Source organism: Rissa tridactyla, chromosome 7 (genome assembly GCF_028500815.1).
Source record: "Rissa tridactyla isolate bRisTri1 chromosome 7, bRisTri1.patW.cur.20221130, whole genome shotgun sequence".
NCBI lineage: Eukaryota > Metazoa > Chordata > Aves > Charadriiformes > Laridae > Rissa > Rissa tridactyla.
Window position 1 is genome coordinate 22,986,233 of NC_071472.1, and position 18,645 is coordinate 23,004,877.

An 18,645-nucleotide genomic window follows, 5' to 3' on the forward strand; every position below is an offset into this window, starting at 1 on the left:
GCGGGGCGGTAGGGCCGGTGCGGCGCCTCCTCCCCGCCTCGTCCCGGGACGGCCGCCGCCTTCCGCTCGTCCCCGGCCCCACCTGCGGCAGCGCTGGGCGGCGGCTCTGGCGGGGCCCGTTCGCTCCTCGCCCGCACCATGGCGGCGGAGCGCGGAGGCTGCTCCCTGGAGGCGGTGCTGCTGCCGCCCGAGGTGCGCGAGAGCCTGGCGGAGCTGGAGCTGGAGCTGTCGGAGGGTGAGGGCGGCTGGGGCCAGGGGGCCGGGGGCGGGGAGACCGCGGCCCGGCCGGCGCCGCGGCAGGAGGCTTGCGGGTCGCTTCCGTTGTCCGCCCGGGGCAAGGCGGGGGCCTAGTCCTGCTGAGGGGCCTGGGGGCCAGGGGGAGCCTCCAGCCCCGCCTCCCCCCCCGAGGCTCTGGCGCAGCGGCGAGGCCCGCGGCTCCTCTTCCGCCGTCGTCCCTCGGAGGGAAGCCGGGCTGGGGGTCAGAGGCGTTTAGCAGGGAGCTGGTCCCGGAGCTGCGAAGTCCTGCGCCTTCTCCCTGGGACCCCTGTCGCAGGCAGCGGTGCGGTTCACCCGGCGGCTGATGAAGCGCCGCGGGGGGAGGCGGTTCCAGCTGCCCCGCGTCCTCGGCCCCCGGTGCATGGGTGGAAGCGGTGGTAGAGGCCCCTTTAGAGGCATTTTGAGACGGGCCATGAAATGTTTTTTTGCTCAATCTGAGGTGGCACCTAAATGGTCAGTTAGCGTGCAGCCGGATACTCTGAAAATATCTTTTTTCTTTTTTAATATCGATTCCTAATTACAGCTTTTATCTTAAACCTTTCGCCGTGGATCTCTCCAGAATTCCTAACGTTTTTATGCTTTCCTGTATATCAAGTTTCCGGAGAGGAATATGGTGACGTTCCCTCTCTTCTCTAGTTAAGGAGCCCTTGTTGAGAGGCAGCGAAGATGCGGTGCCAGGCTAAGGTTCACTTTGACAATGTATTTAAGCCCATCTATTGGTTTGCAGCCCCAAAAGGTACGGTTCCTTTCCTTCTGCCTCCAGGCTTGTGTTTGGTGATAACAGTGCGTTTGTGGTCCCTGTAGGAATTATACTTGTTTTTATGGTAGGATTGGGTTGGTTTGGTGGTTTTTTTTGCATATTGGTTCCCTGGCATAGCCCACCCTGCAGACAGGCAGGTGTAGTAGACACTTGGTGTGGGAGAGCACGCGACAGGCAGAGGAGACTGAGGCAGCATTTTTCTGGGAGTCATTGCATGTTCCCTAGCTATGTTGTCAAGCTGCAGCTTGGAACAGAAGGGCTAAAAAGCTGTTAGTGCCATGATCCTGGGATAGGAGCATTCAACCTACTTACCAGATGTTGCAGTTTTCAGATCAATGTGTTCAGGTGGGCAAAACTGGGGTTATTTCATCTTCATATGCCGGCTGACATATATTGTGGTTTAGGAAATGATTCACAGATCAGCTGTCCTCACCTCCAGTGTGGAACCTTTACTGCAGAGGCAGGGAAAAAGTATAGGATTACTAACTTTGTTGTCCAAGATTAACCTGTCACTGCATGTCTGCTAGAGCAATAGGAAGCAGTACCTGACACATACTGTTGGTTGTACAAGAGGAGTTTCTGTGACTTGTGAGCTGTGGTAGTGTGCAGCTGGTACCCGCATGCTCTCACACTGCGGCCACACTTGGTACAGCGGCATTTGCACGTCTGCCTGCTGGTAGTTGCAGATCAGCCAGGGTATCCTGGGGTTGGCTTCTCTTTTGTGTAGGTCCTGACTTTGTGTTTGTTTAACTACTGGAATTTTTTTTTATATTATGGGTCTGCAGTATGTTAGATCTGTGAAACGCCTGAAGTGATAGCAAACTTAGTGCAGTGCGTCTAATGTTGAAATTTGTATTGCTGGATTAAGTCATTGGATAAAGTGATAATGTTAGCTCAAACTTCTTGACCACTCTGAAGACTTAGTTTACGGTCTTATATGTGATTCCTTTTCTGCCTTGCCTGAATGACTTGAAAGCATTTGCAGGCAATTCTTCAACATCTGGTAATATGTTATGTGCTTGTTTTCTGCAGTCGCTTCATATTTGTATATGCTGCTTTTAGTGGACCCCTCTGTCGTTAATATTCAGAACTTGCTCACTCAGAGAGGAAGGAATAGTGATCTAGGGTTAGATATTTGCATTTTAGTCTTATGTAAAGTGGGAGTAAATTGATACCTGTTGAAATTGCCTCTTTTTATTTGAGCAGATGCTGACAACGGCTTCCTCAGGTTTTTAGTGCCTTTTTACTGGACGTACAGTGCTCTTCTGCACTTTGGTGTATGGATGTTGTAGCTGACCTCTGCCTTAACGAAGGCATGTGTGTGCAAAGAGGCAGACTGTGGGGAGATTTTATGGGGCATTTCTTAATGCTGAATACACTGTAAATTAGAGAAATTCACACTTGGAAGGATGCTATCATAATCTGAGAGGAAGTGTGAAGGGAGGAAAAGAGAAGAAGAAACTTGAAAGCAAGTTCCTTTCTACTTTGTATGTGTACTTTGTTAAATGAAATGTCATGTATGCTATGCTGGGGCAGGAGTAACATATGTTCTCTTTGATTACATTTTTTTCACCTATAAATAAATCAGGAAGGTGATTAAAAACTTCCTTTGGTTTTGCCCCAGGTTGTCATAGTGTAAGTTGGGAAAAATGTTGCATTTAGATGTAGAGAAAAGTGAAGACAGTCAGAGTACATTGCTACTTTCCAAAGACAACTCAAAATCCCAAATAAAGTGTTCGGCTTAGAAGAGTTTTGGATGGGGAGGGAACTCCAACTCTTGCTATAAATCTGGTCATGTGCACTGTTATGGATCCTTCCATTTTTACAAAATCCTAATCTCTTGATTGACAATTGTTTGTATTCTTCATGTACTAGGAAAAAGAATAGTTGGGGGTAAAAAGAAACCCTAGAACAATGCTGCTGTGCTATATCAACACTGTAATTTAACTATTGTTATAACTTGTTACAGCAACACTGTAATTTCTTTCTTGCTGGAAAAAATTAACGAATCTTTTAGTGAAAACTAAGAGATCTGACACAACCATTTGGGGAGATAAGGACAATTTCGAGACAGTGATTGTCAGCTAGGCTGAATTGTAGCTCATTGATCTGTAGACTAAGCTTTCTTACCTTAATACCTTAAGATGCTGCAACTTTCTGATGTAATGCAAAGACACGGAGTTCCCTGATCAGTCTGACAGGCTCTTCTGTGAGAGCATGAAAATGATGCTGTGAAAGTCCAATACTTTAGTTTTTATTAGCGCTATAAAATGTCTTTTTTCTTCTGTTCTCTGAAGGAGAACTAAGGTTATAAACCCCCTTTAAAAAAAAAAAAAAATCCAGTCCACAGTGGAGATTTTGTAGGAGAAACTTCAGTGTGCTTTTTTTAAAGCCTGTACCTGTTTTATGATGGTGTATCATATATAATTCCATGTATTTTTATGTATCTAAATACACTTGTACACCGCTTTTCATTAAGGTGTGACAATTTTGAAGACCAGGTCTCCTTTAGATACAAATATTACTTGTATAATTTGTGCATTCAAGAAAACCACATTTTATTTGAAAGCCGTGCCTTGAGACAACTTTTGACTGTTCTCTTGTGCAAAAGGCTTCTAGTTTTTATCCTTTTCAGAGCTTTCACAGTTTTTCTGCTACAGTTTTTTCCATGGCACATAACTATAATTTGCTGGCTTATGCAACAAGATGCATGTTTTGGGTAAGAGAGAAAAGTGTGAGAGGTCATGAAACCCTTCCTCTGGTAGAAATAAATCTTTATGTTTAAAGACCTCTTTCTGAAGAGCACTTCCAGCATTTGAGCGGCTTCACTTGTACTCTCCTAAGCCTAGGGGATGTAGGATTGAGTCATTTTTTTTGTCTTCAAGGTCATCTCTGCAGGAAGATGCCTCACCTGTTACTTTCTAATCCAAAGACAACATATGGAGGAGTAGAAGTAGTCAAAGATAAAACCATATTATATGTCCGTGTAGCAGTGAGGACCATCTCACTGGTGTTAGTTTGTGTGGCTTTGTCTTCTGGAGTTGTTCATGATGGTTGTCCCATCAGCTAGCAGTTTGGGGTCTTTTGAGAACATATAGCTACGCTTGTTTCTTCTCTTGCAATTTTTTTGTGCTTGTTGCTATGTAGTTCTGGTGGGACTGGGCTGTTTGGATGCATAACCTATGATTTGCATTCAGTGAATGTTACATAAAAGCTGCGTAAAGAAAAATATGGAATTACAGACTTTCAGGTTGCTGTTTAACCACTGTGTGAATGTTACAATGCTTTTTTTTTTTTTTGTCTGAATGTCTTATCAGCTTTAAGTGTTAAATATATGGATTTGTTTTTTCTTCTGTTTCCTAGGAATTTGTAGGTTAGCTTTATTTTGGAACTGAACTTAAACTCTTAACAGAGATTATCTATTGTAAAGAGGCTGAAGATTTTATCTTTTTTTCTAGTTCAAATTTATTCTGTTACCTCACTGATTGCCAGATGGGAAATGCTCTTCTTGATGGCTTCTATCAAACAGGCTACAGAATTAGTCCTGAGATAGAAATGTATTGTTATGTAGTTTACCATCTTAATTATAACTTGATTTTGCTGTTACTTGGGATGTTGTGTTTTCCATCTCTTAACACACTGCTCTAAAGTTCCTTCTGAGCCTGGTTAAGTTTTATTGGAAAGCATGGCGGTTTAGATGGAGTGTTCCATGTGCAGGCTTCTCTGGTTCCCAGTTAGATGTTTGTGTTTGCCTGGACAGAAAGCTCACTCTCACATAATTTTTATCCCGTTTATTTAATTCCCATTTAAGAAAAGAAGAATTGGCATGTGTGACAAAGAAACTTTGTCTGTTTATTTTTGGGTTTGTTTTTTTTTTGGGGGGTGGGGGGGAGGTACTGCAAGTAGTGTAATGCATACAGCTGAGTGGAGGAAGGTGTCAGCTAAGAAGGGTTTCCTGGAAAAATTAAAGGTATTTAGTGTCTGAAGTTATTGGCTACTGCAAATAGTCCAGAAGTACTCCAGGAAATACTTTTTGTAATAACTGCTAGCCAGTATTAGCCTATAGTAACAGTCTGGTTGTGTTTTTAAAAATAAATTGATAATAGAATACTTGTTTTGTACAGAACACCTTTATTATAAAAACTAAAGGTAGTGGTCAGAGCTGAAAAGAAGTTTAACTTAATTGCTTTTGATACAGTAGCAGTATTGATGTGGTATTAAATACTGTATGTGAAATCAGGTGAGGACGAGAGAGACACATAGCTACTTTAACCTATTATCCTTATGATAAAGCATGATATTGGTGTGTTAAGTTTTTTCTGATCTTAAAGTGGTAGGAAGTTATGGAAGTCTTCAAAAAGTATGTCTGCAAATTGCAGTTGTTTACCACTTCTGCGATCATTTCAATACTTGGATATAAATATAATCTGAGGCTGTCAGTGAGAGGAACTGTTGAAACAGGGGAGATAGATGCTTGGTGAGTGGATGGTAGTCTGTGAAACTTGACCTGCAGCATCTTTGTTGCTTAATTTTGGGGCCTCTCCAACAGAAACTGTTAATTGTGTGATAGTACATGGGGCTTGCCAAATGCCCATGGGGACTGAGTAAGTCTACAAAGCTTGTTCTCACGTTACAGCCGGCACAGGTCTCGGGAAAGTGGCTGACTGACATCCTTCGGGCTAGTTTGTATCCTTAGGTCTGGTTTGTGACTGAAGTAGTCACGCAATGTTTGAAGGGAAGCAAGTTTCTCGTTATTTATTTGTTATAAAACAGTCTTGTGGCAATGAGTGGTTGCCGTTGCATGCTTTATGGTTACTATACACAAGGGATCCTTTAATTCTGGTCGTGTCAGGTATCTGAAGAAGGACTTTGAGGGCTCATTGTTCGTGACTATCAGTTGATGGAACAAGGCTAGCTCTTTCTGCCAGCCCTGTCAGGAAGTCAGGTATTCTTGTCATTATGAGTACTTGCTGCTTTAATGCTATATTGTATATAGGCCAACAGCTGGTAGCCAACTCAAATGTGCCTTATATGGGTACAAGCATATTTGAATCCTTTTATCAAAATGTGCCTGTAGTTACACTGGTTTTGCGTTGACAGATTTTGACTGCAAAACCACGGAATGATATAGCTAACATTACCTTCCTGAAATATTCAGAGAATCTAGTTAGAATGGCTTGACCTTGTGATAGTCCAGTGTTTCATTGGCGGGTCTCTAAGCAAATTCTCAACTCGTGTCATTTTAGGTTTATGTTCTTTAATGCATGTATTATGGGATTATTATTAGGAAGATATTCAGTTATTTAAGGAGAAGGGGGGGGCCTTTCGTAGCCTGTCACAGGTGGAGGATTTAATTTGCTGCTATTTAAAATAAACACAGTGAATGTGTATATGGAATTCTAGTTACGGCCATCTTCAAGGATGTCTTCTAGGAGATTAAAGCTGATGCCTCCTTCATGGTGATAGGCCTTTGCTCCAGAACCTTCTTTGTGTTTATGTCCTAGCAGATTTCTTGCCTGCTGTGAAAAGCTGGTGAAGCTCTGGGGCTTCACGGGCAAAAGGTGTTACTGCTGGATGGAGCAGCTGTCCGAGCATTTCTGTTTCACTGTTGGCATCAGGGGATGCAAAGTCATCTGCAGCCATTGACAGGCTGGCTGTGAAGTGGTTGTCCTTGTTCTGTCTTGTCCCATTGCTTTGACAGCTCGGCTAGTCCAGGTCATTAAAGAACGGGGGCCATATGACTTTAGCTTTCTGAAGCTGTGTTCTGGTTGTGACTAAATTTTACAACAGTAGCCGCTGAAAACTCGATCGGTTTTAAAGCTCCCTTTTTTTCCAAGTAAAACTTTCTGATTATGATAGAAAACGCACATTAACTTGTCTAATAAGGTGGTGATTGGAATAAAGATTTATTATTTTTTTTCTTACTGGTTATGACAGCTTTAATGGTACCATTGCTATTAACTTGTAAAACGGAAATATCATCCTTACTTGGTATGGTCAAGGATGTCATTTTCTTTACGAAAGTGGGTCAGAATCTTCTTACTCTACTTTGGGGTAGGACTGAAGTTCATTTGAAGGCTACATGTCTGTTGAGATAAAGACAGTCCAGTTAGGTGGCTGGTAGGTAGATACGTGGTATGTGGGATGCTTCCATCCATTGTGCTCCTTTCGGCCCCAGCACACTTTGAAAGCTGTTCAAGCACTGAATCTTGCCCTAGCTGTGAACTGGTTTGCTGGTAGACCATGAAAAGAAAGGAGACGTGGAGGAGAGAGGCATTGCTACTGGGCTAAGTAGGTGTACTTGAGTTGAGCCAAGCTACTGACACTCAGGTGACAGCAGCTGTTTTTCCTATACATTTTTGTGTGCATTCTGTGCATCAGCCACATGATATTGTAAAGGTTGTACTGGTTGGGTCTGTTGCTGACGGTGGCTGTTGAGGTTAAGCTGTCCTATCTAGAATGTGTGTGAGGTATTTTTCTAAACTGAGTTAGATGTCATAATTGGGGCTATTCCCAGTGTTTCAGAGTTAATCCTTCACATTAGTATAATTGTAACAGTGACAACTGAGACTCTCATAACTTGGATTACTACAATGAAAAACAATTTTACACATTTTTACTATTGCCTTTTTTTTTGTTTTACACTCGCACAGCTATAATTTTTTTTCAAATGAAAAGCCTGTTCCTCAAAAAGGAGGAAGACTGTCACTTCTCATTCACGTGTGGAAATGCACTATAGTTGAGTTTATTACCCAAATCTTGCTATGTCCTCTGTAGAATTAGTTAATAACCTAGGGATTTAAGAGAGATGTCAGTTAATATAGATGGTGTGAAGAGTTCAAAGTCCCATGCACCCTTCTACATTGTGAGAGGAAAAACAAATTCACCCATTTTCTTTTTCTTACTCTGTCTGATGTGCTGGATGATTAGAGTAGAACTTATTTTTTCTTCTCCCCTCTATTTTGGAAAGTAATGAGAAGCTGTTTTAGGGGCTCCTTTTCGGGTTGGCCTTAAAGATTAACGGCGACCATGCTGGAAAGTTCAGTTGTGGTAGTGGAGTAATATGATTGACTATGGTTTTAATCTGTAATGCACCTTCCTTTTCACTCTGATTCCTAGTGTTTTTCTGCCTTTTTTTTTGCCTACCTTCTGGAAAATGGGAGGATGAGCAAGGTGTCTTATTTTAGCTGAGAGCATCCTTACACCTTTTATCTTTAGCTGCTTCTGATGACAGCAGTCCTGTGAGTAGTGAGAAATGGCAGAAGACATAAGGACCTGAAGTCTTATTTTGACATCTGTGGTTTCCAATTTAAGAGTGATGGGGATGCACTTAAGGGCTTCCATAAAAAGGACTAAATCCACTGTGTTGTTAATCTTTATTGCTTTGAGGAAACAGAAAATACACAACCAGGAGAACTGGAAATGCTAGGTCATCAACTTCTCAATCAAAGCAGAATTTCAGACTCGACCAGTTAGGTGGCTGGGGGTTTTTTTTCTTCGTTTTTTTTTTTTTTTGTCTTTTGGATTTCTGCTGTAGCTAATCAGTGTTTAAATTATTCTCTTCCCTGTGTTTGAGTAGAAGAATGTAAAATACTCTCCATCAGAAGCAATTCTGTGTTGAATGGTACACTCTAGTTGTCAGAGATTGGGGTTGAAGACTTAAGTGGCAACTCACTATGTTTCTGGGAGAAACCTTAATTCCTTGCTGGTCTGAATGGCAACAGTAACGATAACTGTAAAATGCTGGTTTTTATCTAGCTAGGACATAAGGAATGTTTGTCAGAAATTTCTTTAAGGATTTCTTTAGATGTGATCCTCAGCAACCTGCTCTCGCTGACCCTGTGGGAGCAGGGTGTTGAACTAGGTTAAACTTGAGGTAGCCCTTTCCAGATTCAGCTGTTCTGTGGCAGAGGGCTGGTCTTTAAACCTTGTTATTCTTTTGTCTGTTGCTTTGGCAAGGAAGGTTAAATCCTGATGAGGAACAGGAGTATGATGGCAACCTGTACTTTAAGACGATTAGAGGAAATACATTTTCTTCAGTTGTTCTCATGCAAAAGTAATCTTCCCTTAAAAAGTAAAAGTGCACATATTTATGAAGTAAATAGACCTTTATAAAAGTTAATGTTGAACATTGTCCTGTGTTCTACCTCCCTATCATCCCCCTTAAACTAAATCAAGCTCTGCCAGTCTTGAGAACATAGAGTGATTTTTTTATTTTTTTTTTCATTTGCTAGCTAGAATAGTTTATGTAGGAAGCTGTTGGGTTTCTTTTATTATTATTTTTTTTTTTTTAAAGGAATAAACTATTCTTCTGAAATGTGTTTTCATGGATGAAGAGCTATGGACATTTTTTGGACCGAAGAACAGTATGACACAGAGATTCAAGATGCCAGCTTGATGAGGTTTCATACTGCTGAGTTGCAAATGTATCACCCAGTTCTGTTACTGGAAGAAATATCTTTTTACAATATCTATATGTTAATACAGAGGCAAAATATTCCAGTCACTCTGATTACATGACAATCATTTGGTTGTAAAGAACTTGTGTATTTACCTTGGAAGAATTATCAAAGTATTTGACAGTTTCTTGGCACAAGATTTGTAGCTCTCAAGGAAGTGTAAACTTGTTGAATTCTCCTGAGCTTTCTTGAAGTGATGATTGCAGACTCAAATTTGAAGATCTGCAGCAAGATGTAAGTGTATGGTTTTCCTGTGCTAAGGCTGAAGAAAGCAGTTCTGCAATGCAGAATTCAGGGAACATCTCTGAAATGTGTGGCTGAATCATCAAAGCCTCCAAATCATCATCGTGTCCTTCTACCCTGTACTTACTGTTTTATTCTGGGTCTGGAGCACAAGTCCTGTGAGGAGCGTCTGAGGGAGCTGGGGGTGTTCAGCCCGGAGAAAAGGAGGCTGAGGGGAGACCTTCTCGCTCTCTACAGCTGCATGAAAGGAGGGTGTAGTGAGGTGGGGGTTGATCACTTCTCCCAAGGAACAGGCCATAGGACAAGAGGAAACGGCTTCAAGTTGTGCCAGGGGAGGTTTAGACTGGGTATTAGGAAGAATGTTTACACTGAAAGGGTTATTAAGCATTGGAGCAGGCTGCCCAGGGAAGTGGTTGATGCACCATCCCTGGAGGCATTTAAAGGATGGGTAGACATAGTGCTTAGAGCTATAGTTTAGTGATGGTTGGACTAGATTATCTGAAAGGTCCCTTCCAACCTAGGCAATTTTTTGATTCTATGATTATTCCAACCTTTGTTCTTTCTCACTGTTGTTTTCCCAGCAATGCTCAACAGGACGCAAAGATCGGTTCTCCCCGAAGGCTTGTTGAAAAATGCAGCATTGTTTGGCTTCCCTCTCAACAAGTGCATTTTATTAATTCCTCCTTTTTAATAACCTGCTTTCTTTTAAACCTGTTAGGATTTTTTGTTTGTTTGTTTTCCTGTGTTGAAGCATGTGTCTTGTCAGTAAGCTGGTCAACATAGTTGGGCATCATCCCTTCACTAGCAGGAACTGCTTGTTCAGTGTTCCTTCTGGATGCCAGCACGAAAGGTCTGACAAAATTCTGTCTCTTCTAGTATTTGCTATTTATGAACACTGAAAATATACTAATAGCTGATGTAATATTAGGAAGATAGATGCAGATAATCTTTTATTCTGGCTTTTTGTTTTAATTCATGATGGCTCAAATTTTTCAGTTTTTAATTTTTCCCAGTTTTCTTAGTTTTTTTCATTTTTGGTTATCTCTTTTTTTTTTTTCTGAAGTGCCTTTCAAAGTAAACAGCTACTTCTGAAGAAAGTTATGAGGGTAGCATGTCCTTGTTTATCCTAAAAGCAATATTCGACTCTAATGCCAAAACTGCTGATTACATTTAACAAACTGATGATGAAGTTTGAAGGGTATGCACGTGCATTTGTATATATGGGCAGTATCAGTTCAGCTATCTCCTTCCTTCCCACTGGAAAAGAACGTAATACTGGCATTTTGCGAATTCCCTTTCTGCTCTATTATCCTTTGTGTAGTGGTTTTCTGAACTTTCGGGGCAGCCTTCTGCTGATGCGGGAGTTCATTCTTTCCATTTCCCATCTTGCGCACAAGAGAGTCTCATTTTTCACAATGGGGATCTTGTGCTTGCCTGGCTTCTCTGCTTTCTGGCTGCTGCTGTGAAGGGAACTGTAAGGGGCTTCTGTCCGTCCCTGGGCTCTGGGTAGGGTGCTGTTTCACCAGGTAGCTGAACTAAAGAAACAGCTGTTGCCCAAAAGGGGAATTCTGTACCCAGGCTTTTATCTTGAGCTACCTCTGGTGCCTGTCTGATGCTGTGGTACAGCGGTAGCAAGTTAACATGAGAGAAAGTGAATATATATATATTTTTTTTTTTTAAAAGCAATTTAATGAGTTGAATTGGCTTAGTGTTATAGCCAGATGGGCTCAGAGCTCAACTGGGTTGAGGGAGAAGGATGGAGGAGGGTGCCAGTACTTCAGCTTAGCTGCAACATGAATCCATACCCAAAATTAATTTTTTCAGCATCTCCCTGTATCTGTACTGCTGTTCCTTCAGAGCTGTTCTGGATCCAGCCTGGAATGAAACATTGTCTTTGCTGGTTACAGCAGTGTTTTATCCTTCTAGAACTTGAAATATAAAAAATCCCATAAATCATGGTGCAAGGTCAATACATTAGTGTTCCACAGATGTGCAATTAATCAGATACAAGGAAAATAACAAGCCACTCAATATTTTATCTGATAGGGTTTGAAAAAGCTCTTTGCATATGGAGAACTGAAAACCTGTCCTGCTACAAAGAGGTTTCAGCAGAGCAGTCTAGGAACTGCAGCTTTTTTGGAGGTGAGGAAGGCTGGGGGTTTCGGTTCTGTTTTTTCCTGTTGCATAGGACAAGGCCAACACTATATACTTATGTACTATGGAGGATGGCAGTACAACTGTGAGGCTGAAAAGAGAAGTCCTGTGAATGGTATGAAGGTTATGGATGAGTAAGCTTTTGTGCAGAGCAGGTTCAGCTCGCAGATGCTGGTAAGCATGAGGCACTCTGCGAAGTCCACAGTGGGAACGTGTAACCTGGGGGAGTGGCAGGTGGAGCAGCAGTGAGTTTGCCCCTTCATCAAGCCTTAGGTTCTCGGTTATCTTGCAAGTTCATGCTGACACATTACCCTCCAGCAGACCTCCCTGCCCTGGATGTGCTGGTGGGTCCATCCCATGTCTGTAACGGTGCACGTTACACATGAGCAATGCTGTGCTGCATGCGTCTCCTGCTGGTTACTGTCCCCTGAGCTGGGGCGATCTCTGCCAACCTGGAGCTTTGTTATTATAATCCCAAGGTAACAAAGCAAAGAAGATTTCCAGCTGACTGTGTCGTGCTGTGTCCCACGATGATGGTAGGGTTTTTACCTTTGGTCTTTGATCCGACTTCTTTTTGGCAGAAACAATCTGCGTGCTGTAATAAAGTAGGAAGAAGGAAAAAGTAAGCCACTGTGTTTTGTTGTCTTCAGGATCATTTTGCTTCCTGGTATGAAGCTTGAATTCTGTAAAAGTCACACAATATGAGATCTCCACCTTACATTATAAGGAATAAGAAATATTAAGAAGATGCAGGAATTTGTTGTTGCAAAGAAAGCACGTCAGACACATCGTGTCATTGAAGCACATTGGGAAGGAGGGTTAGGAGAAGACACTTTGGGATCACTGGGGAGAAATGTTTGTTTACAATTACATGTTGTTTAACAAATATTTAAGTTTCTCATTACAAATGTTTGTGTATAATTTGTATTTGGTGAGAATTACTTCAATTTGCGAATAGTATTCATTGTTTCCAGAGATAGGAGCTCAGTAAAGATTTTTTCCTTCTTTTATTTTTTCCAGAAACAGTACTTGAAGCAAGTAAGTACTTAGGTTTGGTAATCTTTTTGTATTTTTTTTTTCTTAAGTTTTCATTTACTAAGTAACAATCACTAAGAAACTTAAACTATATAAACCAGCTAGTTGGAAGTTGTGGTACGTGTTTTGGAAGTCACAGTGGCTGTTCTTGGAACTGCGCATTCTTCTCTTTGCTTTGTTTCTACTGCCCTTGGGTTATACACGTGCGTAGTAAAATTCATGGCCTTGAAACTTCTTAGCAGTCAAGCTGATGAACCTAGAGTCACTCCTTAAGCAGGAGCTAGAGGTCTTTTTTTTTTTTTTTTTTTCCCCCGCCTTTTGTCTAGTGCAAGCGTGTTGATGCTCAATGAGCTTGCATGTCAAGAACTCTCACTCTGAAGTTTCTCCGGTTTGATTCCACATAGTCTCAGTTCACTTTTGGGCTACACTTACAATTTACCCAGAAGACACCAGTGAGGTAAAGATTAGTTTGGCTGTTGTGGGTCTGTGTGTCAGATTTTTGCTGGTTGTGAGTTTGTTGTCCTTGAGCAGTTTGGTAAACTGAGAAATAATGTATTTTGTAGTGGCCAAATTTGAAACCACAGCTGGACATGTCAGTTTGAGCAATAGTGCAGAAGTGGAGGCAGTGTTTGCCTTTGTCCCTGTGCTCCCTTTCTAGCTACACCCGCCTTGTTTGTGAGGTTTTGGGTTACTTTTCTTGAATAATGCAGTAAACCGGTCTGTTAAAAGCATTGCTTTAATAATTGACTGATGTTATTTTGTGACAGATGAAGGAATGTGTTAAGGAAATGGATATTGTTAAACAGGAAATGCTCTTCTGATTGACTTAGTGGTTAGAATAAATTATACATATATTTCTAGACTTTTAAAACTTCTGATGCCAGCATTAGCTGCATCAGCAGCTATTGCCTAAATGAGTGCAGTCATGGTTTTCTTCAAATTTGGGGTTTAGCAGATATTGACAGTGTTCTGATTTGGTTTATTTTTATTTCCATCGAACATCAGTTTATAAATTTGTCACTGCCTGAGGCTGACCATTAGCAAATGAGAATCTTCCCTTCCTAACAAAAGGTATTTTTCAGATGTCCTTCAGAATGTTTAAATTCTGCTAATTGAAATAAAACTTTGGGTGCTGGAAATACTTGTAACAGAGCTGTCTGCAGGAGGCAGGGGCTGCTCCAGAGACCATAAAATGAAGATCTACAAAAGGTAGCAATGTGGTTAATGCCCTTTCCTTTTTCTGTGAAAGTGAATTTATTTTTTTTTACTTTATTGTTAGTAATAGAAGCATGTGACACAAAACACTCTAAACTAGAGAAACCTTGCAGTTTTCCAGCAGGAAGAGAAAGGGAACCAGAACCACATGGAATAATTTCTAACCTTGTCAATAATGTCCCTCTGAGACACACTTAGCTAACAGGCCACAGATCTTACCAGGTCCTGAATGATATAGGGGGAGCTTCACTTGTTCTCCTTTTCCAGCATAGGTGGCAAAAAAAATTACTTACGGACTTGCTCTATGAATTCTTACTTGGAAAATGGAATAATCAACCACAATCTGACAGCGTTGTAGCAGAAGCATCAGCACAATTCCCAGCTCCTGAGAGTTTCTGTCCATCTTAAACTGTTAACTTCTGTTCATAGGGGTCCCTCATATTTTGTCTTTGCTTGTAGCTATGGCTCGATATTCTAATCTTACACTACTGTTAATACTTTAAATAAAAATTTTAAATAAAAATTTTAAGTAAAGGCTGTGTGTAAATCCTGACTTACATTACTTTTACCCCAGCAAGTCGTATGGGTCTTTGAGATAAGTATGTGTTGCAAAGTCATGGTAGGATAGTTGTGATGATGAAGGTAGCTTACAGGCTGGTTTGAGACAACAGAGAAAGAAGAGCAGAAAGCCTAGTGAAAACCAGTAAATCGTAGATAGTAGTAAGAAATAAATGAAGTTTTGTACTTTTTAAATGGAAGCTGTATAAATAAGATCTGACAAATTCAGTGGCTGAGTAGGTGCTTATACAATTGCTATGCTGCGGATCCTTCTTCCCTGGCAGGACCATTTTTTTCAGGGAAGCATCCAGAGGAGAAAAAATAATTCACAGATAATTTTAAATACGCAAAACTTGTGCATAGCTAATATCTGACAACTTGTTCCTGTGATCACTCTGTCTTCTGTGCCCTACTGCACTTCATTGCATCTTCCACTTGGGAAGTTCTTGCATCAGGGTTGCTTTTGCTATTTATTTGGGTTGTTTCCTTTTGTGGTTAGGCCATTTTGGTCACTGCTGTGCTACAAACAGGTAGATTTTTGTTGACACTGGAAAGAGCCTGTTCTTGGTTTTATCCAGCTCTGTCCAAAGTCGTCAGCACTAATGATAACCCATGAGTTGTTTTGGTGGCTTTACCTTTCTTTAGTGGTTATTTTGTAAGTAGTGATGTGAACCAGTACGTACTTCATACTTAACTTTGAGCTGTACTCTGTAGTGCTTCAATCATGTTTGCTGTGTTGGTGAAGTTTGAGAAGCCCAATAAACTGAATCCTGGGCATTCATGCATATGTTTAATGCTATTTTATGTTAAATGCATGTGGATATTTTTATAATAATAAAGATCAAAGATTGTAAATTAGGTAGGTTGTATCTCTTCTAGTATGATTTAATGCATGAAGCTCCATAGCCTTTTCTCTGTCATGTTTGCAATATGGTTATGTGCTACAGTGAAAAGTGCGATAGCAGGATAAGTCCTTCTGGATAAGGGGGGGAATTAACAGCAGTCTTGTAACTTCTGACAGACACTTTCCTTAAGAGACATACCTGACCGGTATTCTGTGAGCCATTTGTTCTTTCCTTGCTGTCCCCCAATGTTTTTTTCATTACTGACTATTTTTCACTGAACCCATAACTAGTGATTGTGGTCAAATAAAAGTGACAGTGGCTAAATCATAACAAGACGTAGCCTTGCTGTGTTAAAACAAGCAATGTTTTGACAATGCAAAATAAAGAGAGATTATGAATCGGTATGAGATAATTCCCTGTGGTGGCTGAAGGGTATTGTTGGGTAGATTGTTGACTCATGCAGTACTGATGTTATCAAAATTGTGTTCATCACATGACAGAAGCTTTCAATGCCCTTTTATAAGGGAAATTCTGAACTTCAAAACTTGAGAACTTATTTTGCAGTCATTGTCACTGGATATCATATTTGTTAGAATGACTGCAGTAAAATTGTTAACTGATGCTGATCATTGCCTAGTTTTGTGCTAGGAGGACAATATAACTGTTCACTGGAAAATAATGTTATTGTGCATAATTGGTAGAAATATCTTCAGCAAAATGTGGTTCAGGTTATTTTAAATAGAGATATTTCTGTAAGGACAACACTTCTACATTGTGACTGGGGGTGTGGAAACCCCCGAAACTGATCATGTTGACATCTACCTTCAGATGATAAACTTGAATCTGAATTACCAACATTATAGGAATTGGTGTTTCTCCTTTGACTCATCTTCATGTTTTGGACTTGCTTTTCTATATAAGTGATTTATTTGATACCAAGTGAGTCCAAGTATTTTTAAATTGTTTATTGAACTCCTAGTTTGTGCAGTCTACACTTAACTGGCATGAGCATTTAAAAAAATATTTCTGTTGGTATGAGAAAATGTTTGAAGAGATTGAAGTGGGTTTTTTAAGACAACCAGGAGACACTATTATTCCAGTTATTTCTTGACTTGAACGGTAGAATAGAATTACAGAATGCTTTGGGTTGGAAGGGACCCTGAAAGGTCATCTAGTCCAACCCCCCTGCAATGAAAAGGGACATATTCAACTAGATCAGGTTGCTCAGAGCCCCATCCAGCCTACCTTGAATGTTTCCCGGCATCTACTACCCCTCTGGGCAACCTGTTACAGTGTTTCACCACCTTCATTGTAAACTTTTTTTTTTCCTTCTATCTAGTCTAAATCTACCCTCTTTAATTTAAATCCATTACCCCATGTCCTGTCACAACAGACCCTACTAAAAAGTTTGTCCCCATCTTTCTTATAAGCCCCCTTTAAGTACTGGAAGGACACAATGTCGTCTCCCGGGAGCCTTCTCTTCTCCAGGCTGAACAACCACAACTCTCTCAGAGCCTTTCCTTATAGGAGAGGTGTGGCCCCCCTCTAGACCTGCTCCAACGGGTCTGTGTCTTTCCTGTGCTAAGGATTCCAGAGCTGGATGCAGTACTCCAGGTGGGATCTCAAAAAAGCAGAGTGGAGGAGCAGAATCGTGTCCCTTGTCCTGCTGGCTGTGTTTCTTTTGATGAAGCCCAGGACGTGGTTGGCCTTCTGTGCTGCAAGCCCACAGTGATGGCTCATGTCCATTTTTTCATGCATCAGTACCCCCAAGGCCTCCTCTGCAGGGCTGCTCTCAATCCCTTCGTCCCCCAGCCTGTATTGATACCAGGGCTTGCCCCAACCCAAGCGCAGGACCCTGCGCTTGGCCTTGTTGAACCTTATGAGGTTCAAATGGGCCCACTTCTCAAGCTTGTCCAGGTCCCTCTGGATGGCATCCCATCCCTCAGGCATGTCAGCTGCACCACTCAGCTTGGTGTCATCTGCAAACTTGCTGAGGGTGCACTTGATCTCAATGTCTGTGTCACTGATGAAGATATTAAACAGTACTGGTCCCAGTATGGACCCCTGAGGGACACCATTTGTTACTGATCTCCATCTGGGCATTGAGCCATTGACTACTACCCTCTGGATGTGACCATCCAGCCAGTTCATCATCCACCGCACAGTCTATCCATCAAATCCGTATCTCTAAGTTTGAGAGAAGGATGTTGGGGGGGAAGTCTAGACAGATGATATCCATAGCTTTTCCCTTGTCCACTGATGTAGTCACTCCATCATAGAAGGACACTAGGTTGGTCAGGCAGGACTTGCCCCTGGTGAAACCATGCTGGCTGTCTCAAATCACCTCCCTGTCCTCCGTGTACCTTAGCATAGCTTCTAGGAGGATCTGTTCCATGACCTTCCCAGGCACAGGGGTGAAGCTGATAGGTCAGTAGTTCCTGGGGCCCTCCTTTCTACCCTTTTTAAAAATGGGTGCAATGTTTCCCTTTTTCCAGTTGCCAGGGACTTCAGCTGACTGCCATGACTTCTCAAATAACATGGAGAGTGGCTTGGCAACTACATCAGCCAATTCCCTCAGGACTCTGGGTGCATCTTATCAGGTCCCATAGACTTATGTGTGCTCAGGTTCCTCATGTGGTCACAAGCCTGATCAGGCAGAGTCCCTGTACTCTTCCCAGGATACCTGTCCCTGCTTCCACTGCCTGTGCATCTCTTTCTTGCCCTTTAGGTTGACCAGCAGCTCTCAACTCAGCCATGCTGCTCTCTTGCCTTCCTTTCCTTATTTCTTACACCTGGGGATCAAGAGCTCTTGCTCTATGTGGAAAGCCTTCCTAAATATCTGCCAGCTCTGTTCTGCCCCCTTGTCCCCGAGGGCAGTTTCACAGCGGATCCTGTTGACTAACTCCTTGAAGAGCTGGAAGTTTGCTTTCCTTAAATTCAGAGTCCTGACTTTACTCTTCCCCTGACCCGTATCTCTCAGGACTGCGAACTCCAGCAGAGCATGATCACTGCTGCACAGTCTGCCTCTGATCTTCATGTCACCAGTTAGCTCACTTGCATTGGTGACCATCAGGTCCAGTATCGCATCCCTTCTGGTAGG

The 18,645-nt window shown here is 41.8% G+C and overlaps 1 protein-coding gene across 6 annotated transcripts in view; it reads left to right on the forward strand.

Moving 5' to 3' along the window:
• Positions 1-18,645, forward strand: part of DIP2A (disco interacting protein 2 homolog A) — a 130,845-nt gene continuing 112,200 nt past the window's right edge. For 4 of the 6 annotated variants that reach the window (XR_008467858.1, XR_008467860.1, XR_008467859.1 and 1 more), the window contains exon 1: positions 1-235. Coding sequence is in view for 1 of the 6 variants with exons in the window: in XM_054210242.1 (XP_054066217.1) it covers positions 139-235 (97 nt within the window). In the remaining 5 variants the exon portion in view is untranslated. The remainder of the gene's footprint in view (positions 236-18,645) is intronic. The other 2 variants (XM_054210243.1, XM_054210245.1) reach the window with 1 other exon arrangement.